Below are 20177 nucleotides of genomic sequence, written 5' to 3'. Positions count from 1 at the left end.
CATGCTCATTGTGAAACATAAGCAATCCAATGAGGCTCTTGACAACGACTCAAAGAAACCAAACCTCTTCTGTGTGCATTGGAAGAAGCGGGGCCACACACAGGACATGTATCATCGTCATAAGAGGAAGTAAACGTACACTCCTCCTCGAGACAGATATACGAGTCACATAGGTGAGTTTTTTGATGTTATGGAAGTTCATACCAGCCACTTAAGTTCATATTAAGAAACTGGTTGGCAAGGGTGACACATGATTTGAATATAGTGCCAAATCAAAAACATGTATAGAGATGTCCTCGTACGACAACCACCCGACATTTCCATAATCGAGAACTATGAAAGCAAAACTACGTTTCGATCATGTAATATGGTGTTGCGCTCGTGCTTATGCATGAGATGTGAAGGCATTCATTCAACACATCCTCCAAACATGCCATGAGCCCCATTGCCTCGAGAGAAATGAAGGGTGGACAAAGTGCATTTTTCATCCCCCTATCATGTGTGTCATTATATATCTATTTGAAATTTGCTTGTATTTGTGTGTGTTTTCATCCCCCTCTCATGTGTGTCATTATATATATATATTTGCATGTATTTGTGTGTGTGGAGTAGGAGAAGGGCATCTGAGGGAAATAATGAAAACCAAAGGGCATTCTGAGAAATAACAAAAAAGCAAAACTCTGAGATTTTCTTCTATTGCCAATGAAGAAGAAAGAAAGAAAGCGAAGAAACGAAGAGGACGAAGGCGATGGAGCAGCAGCAATGGCGCAGCTTGAAGCTCGAAGGACCAGACCAAGGCGTCGCCAAGCTATCTCTCCATCGTCCCCTTCGCTCCAACGCATTCGATCCATCCCTCTTCTCAGAACTACCTCTCGCCATCTCTTACCTCGACTCTTGCACAGATGTCCGTGTTATCATTCTCAGTGCTTCGGGTAAGAACTTCTGCGCAGGAATCGACCTGTCCCTCCTCCTTTCCCAGCAAAACCCTGGCTATGGAGAAAAAGAAAAAGGAAAAGATCAAGTTGATCTTAGGGGTGGTGCGACGTATAGAGAGAAAAATCTGCGTTTCATTAAGAATTTGCAGGAATCTTTTTCTTCCATAGAGTCTTGCAGAAAACCTGTGATTGCAGCCATTCATGGAGCTTGTATTGGAGCTGGTGTTGATTTGATCGCTGCTTGTGACCTCAGGTGAGATATTTATGGAATCATTTCTTCTTTCCGTCAAAGAAACCCTAATTATCGTGTTGCAGAAAAAACTAAATCTCTATGTTGAATAAATGCTAATTATTTCTAATCTCGAAGGGAAAACTAAATGTTCCTCATTGGTGAAGAAAAACTAGACCTTTCTGTTGAAGAAGATATCCTGTTTTTAAGTCAAAACTGGGGTCATAACTTGTTTGGCTTGACGAAAACCTCAATGGTTTTATGAGGGAAAATATTCCCTTCAACAAGCTGGTCTATTATTTCTTGTAAAGTAAAAAGTTAGAAATGGGACCTTTATCTTCTTTATATATGCTTGTTGACGTCAGGTACTGTAGCATGGACGCATATTTTTCTGTGAAGGAAGTAGACCTAGCCATAGTTGCTGACCTTGGAACACTTCAAAGGTTGCCTTTCATTGTTGGCTATGGAAACACCATGGAATTAGCTCTCACAGGGCGCAAAGTTTCAGCGATAGAGGCGAAGAGTATAGGTCTTGTTAACAATGTCTTCACCTCAAAAGAAGCCATGGAAGAATACGTGATTTCCCTCGCAGGAAACATTGCATCCAAGTCGCCTTTAACTGTTGTTGGAATCAAGAAAGTACTAATTAAATCACGGGATTTAAGTATTCATGATGGACTTGACTATGTTGCTACTTGGAACTCAGCCATGCTTGACTCAAATGACTTGAAGAAAGCCATGGATGCATCAATGCAGAAAAGGAAGCCTAGCTTCTCCAAGCTGTAGGTATTTATGCAATCTTTATAAATAATCTGAAATATAAATCATTCAAATTACAGAAATTTCCTGCATTCTTGAGGTTACAAGTTTTTTTTTCTTTGTTTAAGATGTAAGGTATATGTATTATAATTAATCTGAATAAGTAACCCATGAGTACCACCATATTTGTATTACAAACCAGATGTGATGCACTACCTATGAAATATGATTCATGAATCATGGCTCTAAAGATATTAACGCCTACTAGAGAGAATGCAAGATGGAATTAGAATAATTAGTGAAGAAGTTAATGTTGAATTTGTATACAGAGACCACTATGCAAGAAAACTAGAATATGCGAACTATTTTCTAGAGAGAGTTGAAGATAGAATTTGAGTAAGTAGTAATGAAGAATTTGAGTAGAATTTGTGTATGGAGAAAAGAACAGTGCAGGAGTAACTAGAACATGTAAACATATTTCTATTTTCAAGAGAGTGAAAGATGGAATGAGAGTATGTTTTGTTATGGAGAGCTCTATGCAGGAATAACTAGAACATGCAAATATTTTTCTATTTTCTAGAAAGAGAAAGGAAGGCCGATTTACCGAAAGTAGTAAATAAGCTAGTAAATGAATTTTATGCATTACAAATTTGAGATTGGGGATCGTATTGTCAATTTGAGACATGCTTGATTCGCAGTATATCCATTTGTAACATAGAACCCCTTTGTCTATGGGGTGCTGCAGTTAATCAACATATGGCTTTCCATTCAGCCTTTTAAGTGTTGTATTCTTTTGCAATGCCATACAATGTGTCTAAGTTTTTCTTTGGAAATCGTCATCCATGATTTTACCCAGAATGAATATAATATCCATGGGTTGCTTTCATTGCAGATGTATGATGTTCTTTTATATATATGTATATATTTTTAAACTGCCGTTTGGTCTCACTTTCAATCACCATCGATATCCCTCGAGAATGCTTCCCTATAAACTGTGAAGTTTTTGAGCTATTCACTTTCTTTTCTCTATGAACGTGGGATGATGCATGTCTAAATAGGATACAATGTTTTATTGAGGTGCGATGCAATACATGTTGTAAATTTTCTTTTCTTTACATTCTAAATGACACGTTGGTAATTTCAACATTGACAAGGCATTCTTATTAACTTCTTGAAGTGTTAGAGATTATTTCTAATGTAAGCATGAAATAAGGAATAAATGATTGATAGTAAAGAAAAATAGAAAGAAAGAAGGGTGTCAATCTACCCGGCCACCCTTGAGCGAATGGATCGAGACGGACTCGAGCCTTGATCCATGTCCCATATTAGTGCCATAACATTGAGTCATAGTTGGTTTTGGTGCGCTTGCTACTAGTATCTTTTCACCATAAGATCACAATCTTGACGTAGTCGGATTATCTCCTAAATGAGGGTAGCTAGGCCTTGTATTTATAGCTAAACCTAAGGCCCACAAGCAAGTTTACATTTGGCCCTTATGGGTTGTCTCAATTCCTAAGATTAAAAGTAATCCTCCCTTCTTTACCCTCTCGATTAACCCTAACATGTTATTCTCATGTGTAGAATCCAATGGTACAACTTACCATGGGATAAGTTATGGTCATGCTTGTAACATCAAGACCTTTTGAACCAATTTTTTTCAAAATGAAGTGCACTAATGATTCGCACTATAGAAAAGAAGGCACAACTTTTGGAAGGGAACAAATTCTCTATATTGATCTTGTTTTCTATTGTCTTCATTATTAATTAGTCATGCAAACTCATCTATGAAGGTTCAGTTGTACATATTATTGGGTGCATTGTCTTATAAAGAAGGCACAACTTTTGGAAGCAAACATCTCTTTATTGATCTTGCTCACTATTGTCTTCATTATTACTTACTCATGCAAACTCATTTGTGAAGGTCCAATTTTACATATCATTGTGTGCATGTACTTAATAAGCATAGGAAACAATTAGACGCGAATACCAAGAAGGGCATCTTTGTAAGATACAACATCAAGTTAACGGCTTATAGTCTCTATGATCTTGAGAAAGAGAGAAAGATGGTATTGTGATGTCAAACTAAATGGTCACATACCATGATTAGGATGTAGAGCAAGCACAAAAAATAAGACCCACATTTATAACTATAATACTAAACAATATGCACATTAAGTACCTACAAACTAAGATGCACTTTGTCACCTTGTGTGAACTTGTGTTCTTGAAATGACATTATGTGAATTTGAGCTATATTGTAATTAATCAAAGCTTCAATGTCTATATGGATCTCTATATACATGTGTGAAGAGTGTCTTGTTGTGCACAAAAACTAGAAAGAAAAGTTGTAACACGCGTTTGAAAGGGCACATCAACATTTCGTTCAATTTGGCACATCTCACATTTGCAATGCAACAGATATATCAAAGCCAATTTTCAATAATGCTTACATCTCCATTTTCCAAGATCATATGAAAGGCATGGGGGAACCAGCCAGCCTTAAATATAGGGCTAGAACAAGAGCAGGCATATTTTATCATTTCTTAGCAAATCAACCATCCATAACCCAAAATACCAAAGACAAACAAATGAAAATATATTTCTATCCAACGAGCATCTTTACAGTTTCAAAATGTTTTTTACATAATTGTTGAACTTACATGTTACACAAAGCTACTTGGAAATTTCTCATTCCCATTCAACCAATGTGTGTAAGTGATTGCCAGAATTGTAACAGCACAAAGGTCAGAAGAAATCTTTTATAGGCTCAGAATACTTGGTATGAAAAATAAGACTCATCATCACCATTACCACATGTACTCATCCAATATTTCGATTGGAGTGTCCTCACTATTCTATACGAATATGATCCATGCAGTTCCACCCTTAAGGCATGAGACCATAAAGGACAAGTTATTAACGCACTTTCAGTGGCTTTTGAACAGATCTCTCCAAAATAACTCATGATACAAGATTAGGTTCACCTACTTATACCCCCCAAAACCTTATTACAGCACTGTCTGATAGCTAATAGAGAGACCCAATATTATCATATATACTATCCCCAAAAACTGTTCCCTGGTGATTGCATAAGAAATTCTATCGTCCTCATTTGTGGCTTTGCAGTGTAGTATGTTGCATATGCTATGAAATCCAGCATAACTCGATTTGTATTATAATGCAACAACACAATTAATTGACTTGCTCATGACGAGACCTTTTATGTTCTCTTTCCTGCATGTCTCTGCATTTTGGGCGCCGATGGTGATAATCAAGTTTATCCATTCGTTGAGTTCGAGATGTGTGATGATAATCCTTCACATGTGAATGTCGTGACTTATTCTCTGAAGAGCTTTCAACATGATCAATTTCTAAATCTTCATCCATGTCTGTATAAGAAACGACATTTAACGATCCACCACCTTCTGTGTTAGAAAAATGAGCATAGTGATCTGTATTCTTATGTACATGTCCATGAGAAGCATTCTCTGGATAACCATCTTTGCGCCCATTTTCCATCTCCCTTTCAAGCAGTTCCTCTTCATCAGTCAGCTCTAGTTTGGACTTGGTCACTCCTCCACCTTCTGCTTTTAGCTTTCTTCTCTTCTCTACTGCAGTTTTGAGCTTTTCTATATTTACTTGCTCCAACTCAGCAGAAGATGCCTTAGCTTCTCCCTGGTTATATGGCCGCTGGCTTGACTCTACCGCTGTTTTTGGCTTCACATCAACAGTTGATCTCTTCTCCACAACCTGTGGTGTACCAGGTGGTAGAGCATTTACAGCCTTTTTATCATGATTCATAGAGCCAGCAGGGCGAGTAGCAGGAATCTCCCTATTTTGTTCATATAATTCAAGCATTTGGTTGCTTACATCTGTAAGAAATAAAGGAAACCCAACATTTTCTAAAAAGCCTTACACAGAACGCATAATACTGGAATATATCATGTAAACCATTGTCTTCACCTTCTAGCTGTCTAGGAGTAACATCAAACTCTTGCCACCAAGGTTTTTTACCAATGGAAGGTAGTTTCACTTTTAAAAACTTCGCAGCAAGAAAGATCGCCCCCGCAGCAATCTGATGAGCTTTAAATTGTAAGCAAAGTGACGTGCGCAACCTGAAATATTCATAGCTGAGTTGACTGCTGTCCTAGCAAATAAAAGCGTTGAAATGTTGACTGTACAATATTAAACCATACCCATCATTAATAAAATTCCAAGCAACTTGAGCAAGGGCATGTTGGGCAACTTTGAACTTCTTAATAGCAGCAACAAGAGGTTTATACGGATGATGGATATTTAGATCAAACTCCAAAGTGGAAAGAACAAGATATTCTGCTAAAAGTGCAAGCTCTTTCTCTTGCTCCAGAACTTCCTGGTAAAAGATAATAGATGTCTTCATGATGGCCAAAAAAGAACAAAATTGCTTTCTCTACTCACCTTCATCTTAATTCGTTGAACTGCTGCTGGGTCTTTTCTGTGTCTTATTTCATATGCAACACAGATTACATTTTGAAGCAGTTTTGGAGTCTCTTCAACTTTTCCAGCCAAGAACATACAAACAGTTGCAATCACCTGCAGGCAACTACTTCCACTTGAGACCCAATGCAATAGTGATCGATGAGTTTTTTCTAACAGCAATAGTTTACGAATCTCTAAATATCATGTTCCATTAACGTTTCATACATTTCAACTTATTAAACCCCAATACAAGGGTAGTCCCTGAGCCCAGTATATGAAAATAATGACTTCTGTCCAACGGCCATTCTCATGATGGTCATTGTTGGCATCCCACGAAGACACTTTCTAAATGGAGTCAAGTTTGTTAAGTTGTTAATATATAATATTGGTAAAAAATATGGTTTGCAAAATAGAAGAGCACCAGCTTTAGGTACCAGAATGGGTTGTGTTGAGACCTAAGGACATTGCAATCAAAGAATGAGAAGAATAGTCATCCATAGAAAAAAAGGCTAACATGCCTTACTTATCTCCTCAATGTAGCCAGCTCAGAACATGGATGACAAAATACTTTGTTCAGATATTTGTAAAATTCAAAATTTGAATGATGCTGAGTTATAAGTTAATTGTACTCCTACAATCTACAGTCTTGATGAGAATAAAACAACGTAAAGAAAGTGATGTCCAAATGCAATTTAGAGTTTTAGTTTTCATCACAGTAATAGTGGTATCAGTATTTCAATTAGCAATAGTTCATTACTTTAGTTTCCCTACGCATATTCATTTTGTGTTTCCTACCAACTAAAATCACCTTGGTCATGCAGTGGCAATAATGAAAATTGAATAGTGTGCATTCCTATTTATTTCAAACCATTATAACTTATACCTAATAACTGAATGGCACCAGAATTTTCCCATTATTATAAATTCCATCTGTGTAAATATTATCATGGACATTTCGATGTTAAAAAATCTGAATCAATGGTGTCCTCAATAACCAACTGTTTTGATTGATAAAAAGGATACATTTTGAGTTACTAACTTGCTTCAATGGTAATTATGAATACCATGACTTACTGAAAATGGGAATGAACAAATCCATCAATCTGTTCCATTTCCCAATAAATCTACTAAATCCCCTGTCTAGTAAAAAGAATGCTTCAAACACACTTTTAACCATAAAAGAGCCATTCAAGATGCATATTTATTACATAGGGAAATCATATTGTCATGACATCTTTAATTATAAAAAAACAAAAAAATGAAGATTAAAGCTTTAGGAACATGAACTTACATATCTGTCATTCTTGGCATGTGATTTCCGTAGAAAAAACCGATGACAAAACATTATCGCTGTAGCTATTGTCACTTGTGGCCTGAATTTGATCTCGATCTAACTCTCTCTCTCTCTCTCTCTCTCTCTCTCTCTCTCTCTCTCTCTCTCTCTCTCTCCATATGTATATATAGCAATAATCATTGCACATCATGCATTAAGATAATAATAATTCTACCAATTTTGGTTTCTAGTAGATGTTAATATATCTTCCTTTCTTTCACTCCAATCGTATACATATATATGTATATATAACAATAATCATTGCACATCATGCATTAAGATAATAATCATTCTACCAATTTTGGCCTCTAGTAGATGTTAATATATCGTCCTTTCTATCACGCCAATTGTAGATGGAATAAATGCGCAACTTCCCACTTGGAAGCAGGAATAAAAGCTTATTTTGCATTTGAGATAGATGGATATCTTTTGGCGTCAATAGAGAGGCCAATATTAACCCATGGGATCTGAGTATACAAGTTCCCTTGATATTCATACTTCAAAGCATTAAGTCTCAATGTGTAAATAAGGCATCCATATATGAGCTCAACCTTTTAGGTCTTCTCTTTGGTGTGCCACTCAATTCATCACCACCTCCTAATATATTGTCATAGTTTTTACAAATTACTCTATATGTTGACCATGTTAAAAGCAAGTGATATTTATCCTCTACTAGCCTTTCCTTGCATATCTTACATGCTTTATATTTCACGCATTTTGATGTTATAACGCAATTTAGCTTGTGGGATTGAATGCTAAGGAGTGTGAGGGCTCTATGAGAGTTTATACTCATGTTAGTAAGGCGTTCCTACCTTATATATGAACCCAACATTCAGGACTGATGTTTGCAGTGTGATATTCTAATTTTGTCCTTTCAGCATCTTCCCACTTCTTCTTTATCGGTTTCATTAACCTTTTCTTGATAACTATAAATTGCATAACACCACTTACAAGCTCTAAGAGATCTTCCGCACCCCATCTTTTGAACCACTTTTTTATGTCACCTACCCAACGAGAGGAGAGAATTTTGCTATTGTGATTCTTTCATAGTTTACATCCAGCATTCCAAGCAACAAGTGGTAATCTATGATTTGGCATATTCTTAACTTTTGAATATATATATTGTTACTCATAATAATGCCAATATCTCTATTGATCGAACACATGTTTCAAAGAACATACCCTAGTAAGAGGTGGTGGAATTAATTCGCAATTGTCTCCTTAAAAACATCTTTTCAATCTTTTCAATCTCGTTGCATGCATTAAGGGGGACAATACCTCCCTACACTTCTACTCTATAATGCAAGGCTTGAGTTACTGTGGCATTAGGTAACATTAGTTTCACTTCTCATCCATGATTATCACTTTGATTGCATTGGTTGTCCAACATATATTAACTTTTCCAACTGACTTGAAGTAAATCAAGCCTCCCAAGTCAAGTTATGGAGCCATTCCTTTATAGATAGTAGACACCAAGAATGGTGATGTCGGCTAGCAAGTTCAAAGAGATGAGATTGATATCATGCCTTATCTGTCCCTGAATCTCTAGAGACCTTGTGTTGATAACTTGGAGTGCTCCATGTCGCATGTCACAATAAAGGTTTCATCATTGATACCTCCCCTAAGAAGAATGCAGACTAATGTAGAATAAAGTATGATATCCTCTCGTGGTGATTCAAGAGAAGCCTGCCCAGCATTTTGTCCTATCTCCCATGCATCTACAGTATATCTAACTCCACATAGTCGAAAGATGTATACAGTAAGATGGGCTACTCTTTGCGGTTGAATTGCATACAAAGAAACATACCAAGGGTTTGAATCTTTTTAAGGTTGCTTTGATCCTACACTGTAGTTCTTTCTGGAAAAGCACAACACTCTCATATCTACGAACAAACTTCTTTCCTATGCATTAATCTCCATGGCCATGATCTTTGTGGCATTAATCTCTGATAGCCTAATATCCCTACGCTTGCTCAAAGAGCACAAAAGGTATCAAAAATGCATTTAGAATTAGATTCAAACAAAGTAAAGATATGCACTAAGAGAAATTATTGATAGAAAGATTGATCGCATGGGCTTTGATATATAGCATGACTTGAAAGAAGAAAGGCAATGGAAAGGGGATCAGAAAAGAAAAGAACTAATGTGTGCAGCCTCCCCAAGAGAGAAGTACAAGAAACCTTAAGAGCTAAAATCAATCAATCTATAGTGAAGATCAATAGGATACGGTTGAAGTCTCACAAGCTTAAATGCAATCAAATTGTGTTGAAATAACTACAATGAATGTCATGCGAGATTGTACAAAAGAATAAACCAACTGCACCTTGGTTAGAAGTAGCTGTAGAGCACAAACGAGTAAGAGATGGATGCATTATTAGAAGAAGAGTAAAAAGGAAACCAGGTGCCTTCGTTTGAGAGGTAGTGGGTGGCAGAAAAATGTGACCCCACAAGGATGCAAAGACATTGGGATCAGAATTAAGGGCCTCAGAAATCCCCATTATGTCAGTATAGAGAGTTGAGAAAGATGTCATCTTACAGTTTGGAGGACATGTAAAAATGAGCTTTTCTAAGAGAAAGGCCCTAAAAGAAGAAAAAACATGGTATGATGAGGATATTACACCAGCAGAAGGGGCTCAAGGTAAAGAGCAGATGCCTTACATGCTTGATGTAAGGAATGAGGAAAGGCAGGCAATCTATCGAGACAAAAAACTGATTATAACAGAGAGAAGGCTTCCATGACAGGCCATGGCCTATGAGCCTTTACGATAAGAAGGAATACCTTGAAACCGATGCAGGATACTTTGAGGATACCTTCAGAAATAAGGGCATGGGGCATTGACATGTAAACTGAGACTTCCGAATGTATAGGCAACAGACTTCAAATGGTATTGGGAGTCTTATGTCTTGACGACCTCATCCATACATTGCAAATGCCACTAGAAGATCGAGTGGAATAGCTACATTGTATAGAGAAAATTGCAAAAGAAATTTTAGGTAGTATATAAAGCTGTGAATGCACACTATAAGTGGATATGAATATGCAGGCAGGGCCTCACATGCGCACCCGCACACATATATCTCATAGTTTGCTGCTTTACATCTGCATACTCAAGGTTAGCACTTGATGGGAAATCACCCTAGTACCACTTTACGATGACATTTTTTAGTCTGCAAGCACAAGAGACATCATTCTAGTTGAATTATTTGCATGCAAATGTGGAGAGCAAAAAAATACTCTATAATATGTGTGAAGTCTGATATTTGAGAAGTCAATGCATCAATAGCCACCAATAAGAATGATATTTCCATCTCTAGGAAACTCCTAAAATTCTTTATCTCAGCTGAGGAATCTCTATTTTAAATTCCCCTCCATTCTCCATACGTTTAGCAGCTGAAATGTACATAATGATATTTATTTTCATTGCATCCTCTTCTGCCAATGGCACGCAAAGACATCTCGATGCATTGCATGCTTATGCATGTGAGAGTGACCAATCAGTTAACCTTGGGTATGGTGTTTAACTACATCACAATATATCAGAAATCAGCACCCGCACCCGTTTTCACATATGACAGGCCATAGTGGAGTATATTAGTCTTTGACCTACCTTGGATTAGTTTTTATTGGGCTCAAATTTTCTATGAGGGATACTGCCGAGGCCAGATTTACCTGGGTATATACAGTTTTGGGAGCACTAGAAAGGATGTGCTAACTCAGTAGGCCAGTACATAGAATCATCTCAATTCTAAACCATAATCCATCTATATAGACCATACAAAGGTCATTCCAGAACTATAACGATTAAACAAGACAAGAAAGGAGAAAGTTCTCTACACCACAATAATATATAAAGATTCAAAAAGAAAGAAAACAGAAAGCTCCTTTCCACAACTGTACTGTATAAAAGTTTCAACAAGAAAGAGGCATACACTTTGAGGCGCATTCCCAGGTCTTGGAGAAAGGTACAATATGACTTGCGAAGGTATGCCTCCTTCGCGGCATCAATGCCATCCTGACGAGAAGGCGATGAGCTTTCGATGTATTCTCTTGCGAAGTACCATTCACAGCAAGAGTGTTCGGGTTCCTCGAAAGCTTTACCTTGCCATGATTCACCACCAGTTGATCCATCTTCCAGAAGATCTGTCATCGTCTTAACACACGCCTTCAATCTTCTGGAAACGGTCTGAAGGGGGGGGGAAACAGATAAATTTGAGTAATATTTTAGCGGGAAGGATGAAAGGAGAAAGAAGTGAAGAAAAGATTGAGGAAGGAAAACGAGAAACAGCACAGAAGTGAAACGTTGAGGGAAAGGTAAAGAAAGAAAGACTCGGAAAAAAATTGTCTGAAATAGACGAAACAGAGACAAAGTTTAATAATGGGAACGAACGCCAGGAAAGGAGAATCGTGGGAGAGAAACAAAAGGAAATATATGGATACATAGTGAGAAACTGAACAGAAAAAGTTAAAGAGAATCAATAAGATCAATAACTGAAGTTTCTGGCTAAAAGGTTGACTTCCAGACAGGAAAGAAACAATGCTTGAAGCCGAATGAAAGATCGAAGCTGATAAACGCACCAAAGCGGTATAGAAACGGATGAAAGTGGTCAGAGTTTTTAAGGGAATGGAATCAAGAAGGGAAACTGAGATATAGAAAAAATACAGAGGAAACAAGTGGAGAAGTTAACTGTTATAGACCAGTCAAAACAAATCAGATTATATCAATCTCTTGAAAAGGGGAAGGGATAGATCAAATATACCTGCAATTTCTGACAAAAGTCTCGATTTTTCAGCAAGAGACAACGACTGTAGGAGGATGGATATCGAAGCTGAGACGATTCCTTAGACTAGAAGAGCTTTAAGAGGAACGGAATCAGAAAGGCAGATTGAAGACAGAGAAAGAAAGGAAGAAAGAAACAGAAGGAGGGAAGGATCAATACTTGGAACCTAATGAGGAAATATTGCAATTTCCTGAAGAAAAGCTTCGAATTTTCTGTAAGAAACGCTGCAAATCTCCTGAATAAAAGTTTCGAGCTTTCTGCATAGAAGCTTTCAGTTACTGAGGGGGTAAAAGCGTCCAGCTACTTCTAGTTTCCTGCAGGAAAACATCCGATTCTCAGAAGGAAAGCTTCGGAGGATCGAACAGGCGACGTCACGACCGCTCGACGATTCGATCGATCGATCGATCGATCGAAGAAGAAGAGCAGAATTGAGCGACAGACAGAGACAGAGACAGAGACAGAGACAGAGAGACAGGTAGACAGACAGAGATCAGTTTGAGAGAGAGCTTTTTTTATATTCTCTTTCTCTTTAGTGATTACGATTTACTACTAATTACTTTGCGTTAATTAATCCATTAATTAAGTTTAATTACACAAATCAATTGGCATGCTTAATTATGGCCCAAAGGGTAATAATTCAGAGAGATTTGCAATATAATTAGGAGCTCCAATCCCTTGCTTGCTAAGGGAAAGACTCAAAGAAATAACATATCAAACACTAGAGAGGAAACAAAGCTTACTATAGAACAATGGTGCATAGGATGACAATGCCTGCTCACGTATATGGTACCACAGATTGTTGTCTGAAACCACTTATAGGGTTTGGGCAAATTCCACAAAACAATGGCTGCCCCTTTCTTTCTTTCTCTCTTCTCTCTGTCTCACTGTTGCTCTCTCTTCACTTTGTCTTCTTCACTTGCGCTATCCCAGCTCTCTATCGCTTGCATGCTCACTTTCAGCTTTGCTCTCACATACATAAGGTGATAATCCTATTGCCCTATACATATACATATATACATAGACATATACATATACATACATACATACATACTCTCTCACACACACACACACACACACACATATATATATGTTTATTGGTTGGTTTGGCCGTCAAACCCATAGGTCAACCATCTGGTCAATCCTACCAATCGACCCTCAATGACCTTCAATTTGGTTGATCCTCAATTCAATCGATCCCTGTTGAGAATCAAACTCAACTTTCCTAGTGTGGGAACACACCTTAGGAATGCCCAAGTGTGTGAACACCCCACCCCCTTGTATTATAAACTAAGTGTCATAGAAGTTACTTGTCCTATGAAACATATTTAGTAGGTAGTTAAGTCTCCATCTCTTTCCAAATGGTGGTTTTAGTGAGAGAACATAGAGAGAAGGTGACTACATAACCACCTTCTCCTTCTCTTTGTAACTGTTGGTTATTGTATTCCCTTGTTAATACAATTTTCTGTGTTTCTCTCTCTCTCTCTCTCTCTCTCTCTCTCTCTCTCTCTCTCACACACACACAACCCTTCTGTTACACAAAATTGTATCTAATTCTTTACAAACTCCCCCTTCACTCATGTAAGGTAGAGTTGGCCAGACTTGTCTTCAGTAAGCAAGCATTGAGTTTTTCCATAGGTAAAACCTTCGTACGCATATCTAATCCATTTTCCTCAGTATGGATCTTCACTAGAGTAAAGCCATTTTCATCCACTTTCTCTCGCAACCAATGGTACCTCCTCTGTATGTGCTTGGTACGAGAGTGGTAGGCAACATTCTTGGCTAAATGTATGGCACTTTGGTTATCACGGTGAAGTAGGAATCTTTCTTGCTTCATTCCTAGTTCACTGAGAAAATTCTTCATCCAATTTAATTCTTTCCTGGCCTCCATTGTAGCCATATACTCGGCCTCTGTGGTTGACAGGCCCACAACCTTTTGCAATCTTGATTGCCATGATACAGTTCCCCCTGCATAAGTTATCACATATCCTGATGTGGATCGGTTGGAATCTACATCCCTCGACATGTTAGAATATGTGAAACCTTCGAGCATAGGTTTCCCAGAGCCATACCTAAGGCATACACTTGAAGTGCCTTTCAAATATCTGAGTATCCACTTTACAACTGTCTAATGCTCCCTTCTAGGGTTACTCATGTAACGACTTACTGTTCCAACAACTAACACAATGTCCGGCCTAGTACATACCATACCATACATTAGGCTTCCAACGACCGAGGCATACGACACCCTTCTCATCTTAGCCTTATCCTTCTCACTTTTCGGACTTTGACTAGCATTTAGCTTACAATTTGTCAACAATGCAAATCCAACAGGTTTTGCATCCAACGTATTAAATCTTTGCAATACTTTTGTCACATATTTCTCTTGTGACAACTGTTGAAGACAAGGCCGTGTCGATGCGGAAGATCAAATAGCATTCGATTCGAGTTGAGTACCTGCATATGGCAGTTTCCAAGATCGTGCACAGAGAGAGAGAGAGAGAGAGAGAGAGAGAGAGAGAGAGAGAGAGAGAGAGAGAGAGAGAGAGGCACAAAAGACTTTCTATTCAATAGAAACAATAATACAACCAACCTTACAAAAAGGTTACAAGGTCACTTTATATAGTGACAAACTTAGGGCAACTACCCTTTATGCTAATTACACAAATGGCCCAAACTTGAGCTATACAAAAGGATAGTGTGAATACGTCCATTATACACTTGTATTCGACACTCCCCCGTAATGGGCGTATACATGGGTTGTCTAAGATTACAGGTATAAACCTAGGTTCTCGGACATATCAGTTTTGTTCGAGTCGGCAGTGTCCGAAGGCAGAAGACCGGACTGGTCGGGTCGGAAGAGTTGAAGCCGATCATTAAGGAACTGATGTCGGTTGTCCGAAACCATCCTGCGCTGTGTCCGGCTCTAACCGGACTGGTTTGTCGTTACGCCCATCTGATGCCGAAGAGACCGAAAGCGGTCTGCCGAAAGACACTTGGTCATTCCATCTGCGACATTGTCGGTTGTGGATATTTTCTCTAGACCGATTTTCCCTGAAATGACGCAGTCCCGAACGAAGTGATATCGAACGTCGATATGTTTGGAGGCGTTGTGGTGAACCGGATTTCTCGACAAGGCAACAGCACCTTGACTGTCGCTATAGACAACTGGAGCCGAGTCATGGTCGACTTGCCGAAACGTGTGCGCCAGCCGGCCGAGCCACAAAGCTTCTTTTGCAGCGTCGGACGCAGCTACATATTCTGCTTCGGTCGTTGAGGTCGTTGTGCACTCCTGAAGTTTCGACTTCCACGAAATTGCTCCATTGCCGAATTTGAAGCAGTATCCGGTTGTTGATTTCCGACTGTCTATACAGCCGGCGAAGTCCGAGTCGGTGTAACCGACTACGCCTGAGGTTGAGTTCGGTCCGAAAAGAATGCCGTGGTCTTTTGTGCCAGCCAGATATTTGAACACATGCTTGACTGCGTTCCAATGCGATCGGCCAGGATTGTGCATAAATCTGCTAACGACTCCTACGGCATGAGAGATATCAGGCCGTGTCGCGACCATCAGGTACATAAGGGAGCCGACTGCCGGTGCATACGGTACCGACTTCATATCTTCCCCCTCCGGACCGGATGTCGGGCAGTCTCGCTGAGAGAGCCGAAGATTCATGGGGAGCGGGGTTGAAGCAGATTTGGCTGATTGCATGTTGAAGCGTTCCAAGACACGTCCGATATAGTCGGTCTGAGACAAAAAAAGATGTCGTTTGTCGCGATGCCGACTAATCTTCATGCCGAGTATGTGTCGTGCCGGACCGAGGTCCTTCATGGCAAACTTCAACCGCAGTTGCCGAATGAGATCGGCAAGTTCGCCCGCGTGGCGTCCAGAAATTAGCATGTCGTCCACGTAAATGATGAGGAAGATGGGTGATCCATCTTGAGCTGTGTTGGTAAAAAGGCAATGGTCCTCATCGCTTTTTGAGAAGCCGATCGATTGGATGAAGTCGTCGAACTTCTTGTACCATTGTCGCGGTGCCTGTTTGAGGCCGTATAGACTCTTCCTGAGTCGGCAGACTAGATGTTCTTGGCCAGTTGCCACGAAGCCTTTTGGCTGCTCCATATAAATTTCCTCTTCAAGATCACCATGGAGGAAGGCTGTTTTGACATCTAGCTGAATCAGCTCCAAGTTGTCGGCTGCCACTACGCCGAGTAGAAAACGAAGGGTTGTCATTTTCACCACTGGTGAAAAAATCTCGTCGAAGTCGACGCCATATTCTTGTCGGAAGCCCTTCGCAACTAATCTGGCCTTGTACTTTGGGGTGGTCGAATCAGACGTCTCTTTTAGTCGATAAACCCACTTGCAAGGAAGAGCACGTCGATTCTTAGGTAATTCGACCAGATCCCAAGTCTTGTTTGCCCGAATGGAGTGCATTTCCGACTCCATCGCCAGATGCCAGGTGGCTGAATCGACAGATGTCGATGCTTCTTCGTAAGACGTCGGTTCGCCGGCGTCGGTGAAGAAAATTCCAGGAGAATACCTCTCCGGAGGTTGCGACAGTCTCTCGGATCGTCGAGGTATGATTGGACTGGTCGTATCGGGTATCGAGGTCGGATGGTCCGAAAGCGAATTATCCTGCTGTGCCGAGTCGGAGTTGTCCGAGTCGGTAGTGTAAGGTTCAGCTACCCGTGAAGCTGACCGTGTGTTAAGAGCGGGGCCTTCTTGAAGGGTCGGCACATCGGAAAATGTTACCCTTCGGACTTCGATCGGTGTTTTGACTGATGGATTCATAGCCGACTCGTTGAACACAACGTCCGAACTTCGAACGATTTGTCTGCGTTCGGGGTCCCAGAGTCGGTATCCCATTTCGCCGTCTGATCCATATCCAAGGAAAATGCATTTCCTGAACCGAGGTGCAAGTTTTCGGCGATCATCTTTCGGAATAAGGGCGTACGCCTCGCATCCGAAGATCCTCAGCTTGTCGTAATTCGGCTTACTGCCGATCCATAGTTCCTGAGGAATTTGAAGTCCTAGAGGTCTGCTTGGCGACATATTGATTATGTGTACTGCCGTGAGTAGAGCCTCTGCCCAGAAGCCATCCGACAGTCCGGAGTGTTGGAGCATGGAAACTATCCGTTCTTGGATTGTCCGATTCATTCGTTCTGCAATCCCGTTTTGCTCCGGACTGTGTGGTGCCGTAAATTCACGTCGGATGCCGCGTTGTCGGCAGAATTTGACGAATTCTTCTGATTTGAACTCTCCCCCATTGTCGGTCCGAAAGCATTTCAGTTTTCGGTCGGTTTGATTTTCTACCATAGCGAGCCAATCGGAGAAGATCGAGAAGACACGATCTTTGGTGCGAATTGGATAAGCCCACACCTTTCGAGTCGAATCGTCAATAAAACTGACGAAGTAAGAGGCACCGCCGAGAGACTGATGCGGCATTGGGCCACAGACGTCCGAGTGGACCAAATCGAGAGGTCTCGTTTCTCTTGGTGCTGATGTCGGGTGTGATGCGGCTGCTTGTTTGCCATACTGGCAATGTTCGCAGAATTGATGGTCGGAGAAGGAGAGTTTAGGGATGTATCCGGCTCTAGATAGATGCGTAATGCCGGCCTTGCTGCGTAATGCCGGCCTCGAAATCCATGACGATGGGCAAAGAAAAAACAATAAATACTCTAATAGATGATGGGCTAAAAAAGATCAAGAATCAAGTAGACAATTACCTTAAACCGTTCCTAGAGAAAATTAATAAGGAAAACCCCAACACACATCCAAAAAACACGGCTATGCCCCCGACAAAAAACGGGGGCACAAGGACACACAAATTATCAAATTCATCCCCCACTGCCCCCACCTCCTTCTTAAGGACCCAGTCCTTTATCCCAAGTTATGGACAAAGCTATGCTTATCCCGTACCACCCACACATCCCATACCCCCCACGTACCCTATATTTGTCCCGATGAATGTACCACCACCTACCTCCCTACCCCCACCCATGAAACAATCAATGTCTCACTTCGAGACCTTCAAACCCACCACACGGTCCTATCCTCGACCCTCAGTTCCTCGACCCCCAGTCCTTCAACCCCCAGTCCCTCGACCCCCAATTTCACGACCCACGCCTTACCCCCGGCCCACAGTCAAACGACCTACTCCTCATCCCCGGCCCCCAGTCCCGCAAGGCGCACCCAACACACGCACCACGGGACCGAAACTAAATCCTCTACCAAGAAAATACGTAGGGGTAGACTTAGAAAATTACATTGGCTCCCGCTTCTTCAACCGTTAACCTACCTCCACATTTTACTGGGAAGGCAAACACCCTCCCAGCTCGAGAATAGGATCACTAATCACTCATTGCACAACCTTTCCTCTTTCCACCTTCCTCCACCCCAACTCAAACTTCTAAGCTTAGGTCTAGACTTTATTCCCCCACCCCAACCTATTAGAAAACAACAATTGATAGATGCCGTTGTATCCTTGGATAGAACTTACCGCCTCAAATATTTCTTTAGAAACTCTACTAACATTATCTCTCCATTTAGAATACCGAACCCCAGTTGGAATCCCCCAGCCGTGCCAGAAATCACACAAACCATCACATCTATCACCTCTGCCCTCCCCTCCCCACCCACCATCCAACCTCGCCCTCATAGGAACTTTAGAACTGCACTACACAATCTCAAAAAAAATCAAGACATAGTTATTAAACCCGCGGATAAAAATCTAGGCACGTGCATTCTCTCTAAGGATTGGTACCTTAACGAATGCCTTAGACAGCTCAACGACAAAAACACTTACACCCCCGTCAAAGACGTCCCCCTAGAAACTCTCCACAGTCGACTTGAACACCTATGTCTGAAAGCTTCCCCCCACCTCTCCAATGAGGAAATTAGATTCCTCCTTCAGAAACCCAAACATGGTTTCAGGATATGTCGTTTCTACATCATCCCCAAAATCCACAAGCCCATTGTTGTAGGACGCCCTATTTGCGCCTACAACAATTATGTTTTCGAAAGAGCCTCTAAATGGCTACACCATCTACTACATCCTGTCTTATTGTCTAAAAAACAACACCTCAAAGACTCCTTAACACTTGTTAAGGACCTAGCACACCACACCTTCCCCAAAACTTGCACGTTGTTTTCTTTTGACGTAGTGTCACTATATCCCAGTATACCTACCACGGAAGGTCTATTGGTTTTTAAAAAATCTATTTCACATCATTTCCCACCACACAAAACCAAAATCATTATGAGTGTTGCCGAACTAATACTTAGAAACAATTTTCTCTCCTTTAATAATGCTTTTTGGTTACAAATTAAAGGCACCGCGATGGGTAGTAATTTTGCGGTTGTTTACGCTTGCTTGTTTCTTTCGCAGCTAGAGGACGACAACCTAGCTTTCCAAACACCGCAACTACTCTACTACAAACGCTACATTGATGATGCCATAGGAGTTTGGGAAGGTTCCCCCGATACACTTCACACCTTCTTACACCAATACGGCGTGCCTCTACAACAACACATCCGTATTGAATCAACAACCTCCCCTAAAGAGATCACCATCTTGGACGTCGTCTTCTTCAAAGGCCCATACTTTAAAGAATTCGGCATCCTCGACACCACATGCCACCAAAAACCTCTCAATGCCTACATGTACCTCCCGTGGAAATCCTCGCACCC

General features: G+C 40.5%; 2 protein-coding genes and 1 long non-coding RNA gene across 3 annotated transcripts in view; 1 reads left to right on the top strand and 2 right to left on the bottom strand.

Moving 5' to 3' along the window:
- LOC147866474 (uncharacterized) overlaps window positions 1-20177 on the bottom strand; it is a 51802-nt gene that overhangs the window by 9963 nt on the left and 21662 nt on the right. The gene's annotated exons all lie outside the window — the stretch shown is intronic.
- Window positions 713-2006, top strand: LOC147866477 (delta(3,5)-Delta(2,4)-dienoyl-CoA isomerase, peroxisomal-like). Its single transcript, XM_087316927.1, has 2 exons — window positions 713-1188; window positions 1530-2006. The coding sequence occupies exons 1-2, from the start codon at window positions 749-751 to the stop codon at window positions 1948-1950; spliced, it is 861 nt and encodes a 286-aa protein (XP_087173053.1). The 5' UTR covers window positions 713-748; the 3' UTR covers window positions 1951-2006.
- On the bottom strand, window positions 4506-11889 carry LOC147866476 (cyclin-T1-3-like). The gene is made up of 6 exons (XM_087316926.1): window positions 11645-11889; window positions 7673-7754; window positions 6361-6495; window positions 6120-6295; window positions 5887-6038; window positions 4506-5795 (listed from the first exon to the last, which is right to left on the bottom strand). Exons 1-6 carry the CDS (start codon window positions 11860-11862, stop codon window positions 5116-5118), a joined length of 1443 nt encoding a protein of 480 aa, XP_087173052.1. The 5' UTR covers window positions 11863-11889; the 3' UTR covers window positions 4506-5115.

Source organism: Azolla caroliniana, unplaced genomic scaffold (assembly GCF_043228905.1).
Source record: "Azolla caroliniana isolate FFs.n. ecotype wild unplaced genomic scaffold, voAzoCaro1.0.p SCAF_3, whole genome shotgun sequence".
Lineage (NCBI taxonomy): Eukaryota > Viridiplantae > Streptophyta > Polypodiopsida > Salviniales > Salviniaceae > Azolla > Azolla caroliniana.
The sequence above is the reverse complement of the archived record's forward strand: the minus strand, read 5'-3'. Positions and strand labels throughout refer to the sequence as shown.

What these genes read in the sequence shown, in the direction of transcription:
- LOC147866477 (XM_087316927.1), top strand. Translation starts at nt 749, where the DNA reads ATGGAGCAGCAGCAATGGCGCAGCTTGAAGCTCGAAGGACCAGACCAA. An exon ending in ATCGCTGCTTGTGACCTCAG is followed by an intron (nt 1,189 to 1,529) that starts GTGAGATATTTA and finishes TGTTGACGTCAG; the next exon opens with GTACTGTAGCATGGACGCAT.
- LOC147866476 (XM_087316926.1), bottom strand. Translation starts at nt 11,862, where the DNA reads ATGACAGATCTTCTGGAAGATGGATCAACTGGTGGTGAATCATGGCAA. An exon ending in ATGCCAAGAATGACAGATAT is followed by an intron (nt 6,496 to 7,672) that starts GTAAGTTCATGT and finishes AGTTGCCTGCAG; the next exon opens with GTGATTGCAACTGTTTGTAT. An exon ending in TTCAACGAATTAAGATGAAG is followed by an intron (nt 6,296 to 6,360) that starts GTGAGTAGAGAA and finishes ATCTTTTACCAG; the next exon opens with GAAGTTCTGGAGCAAGAGAA.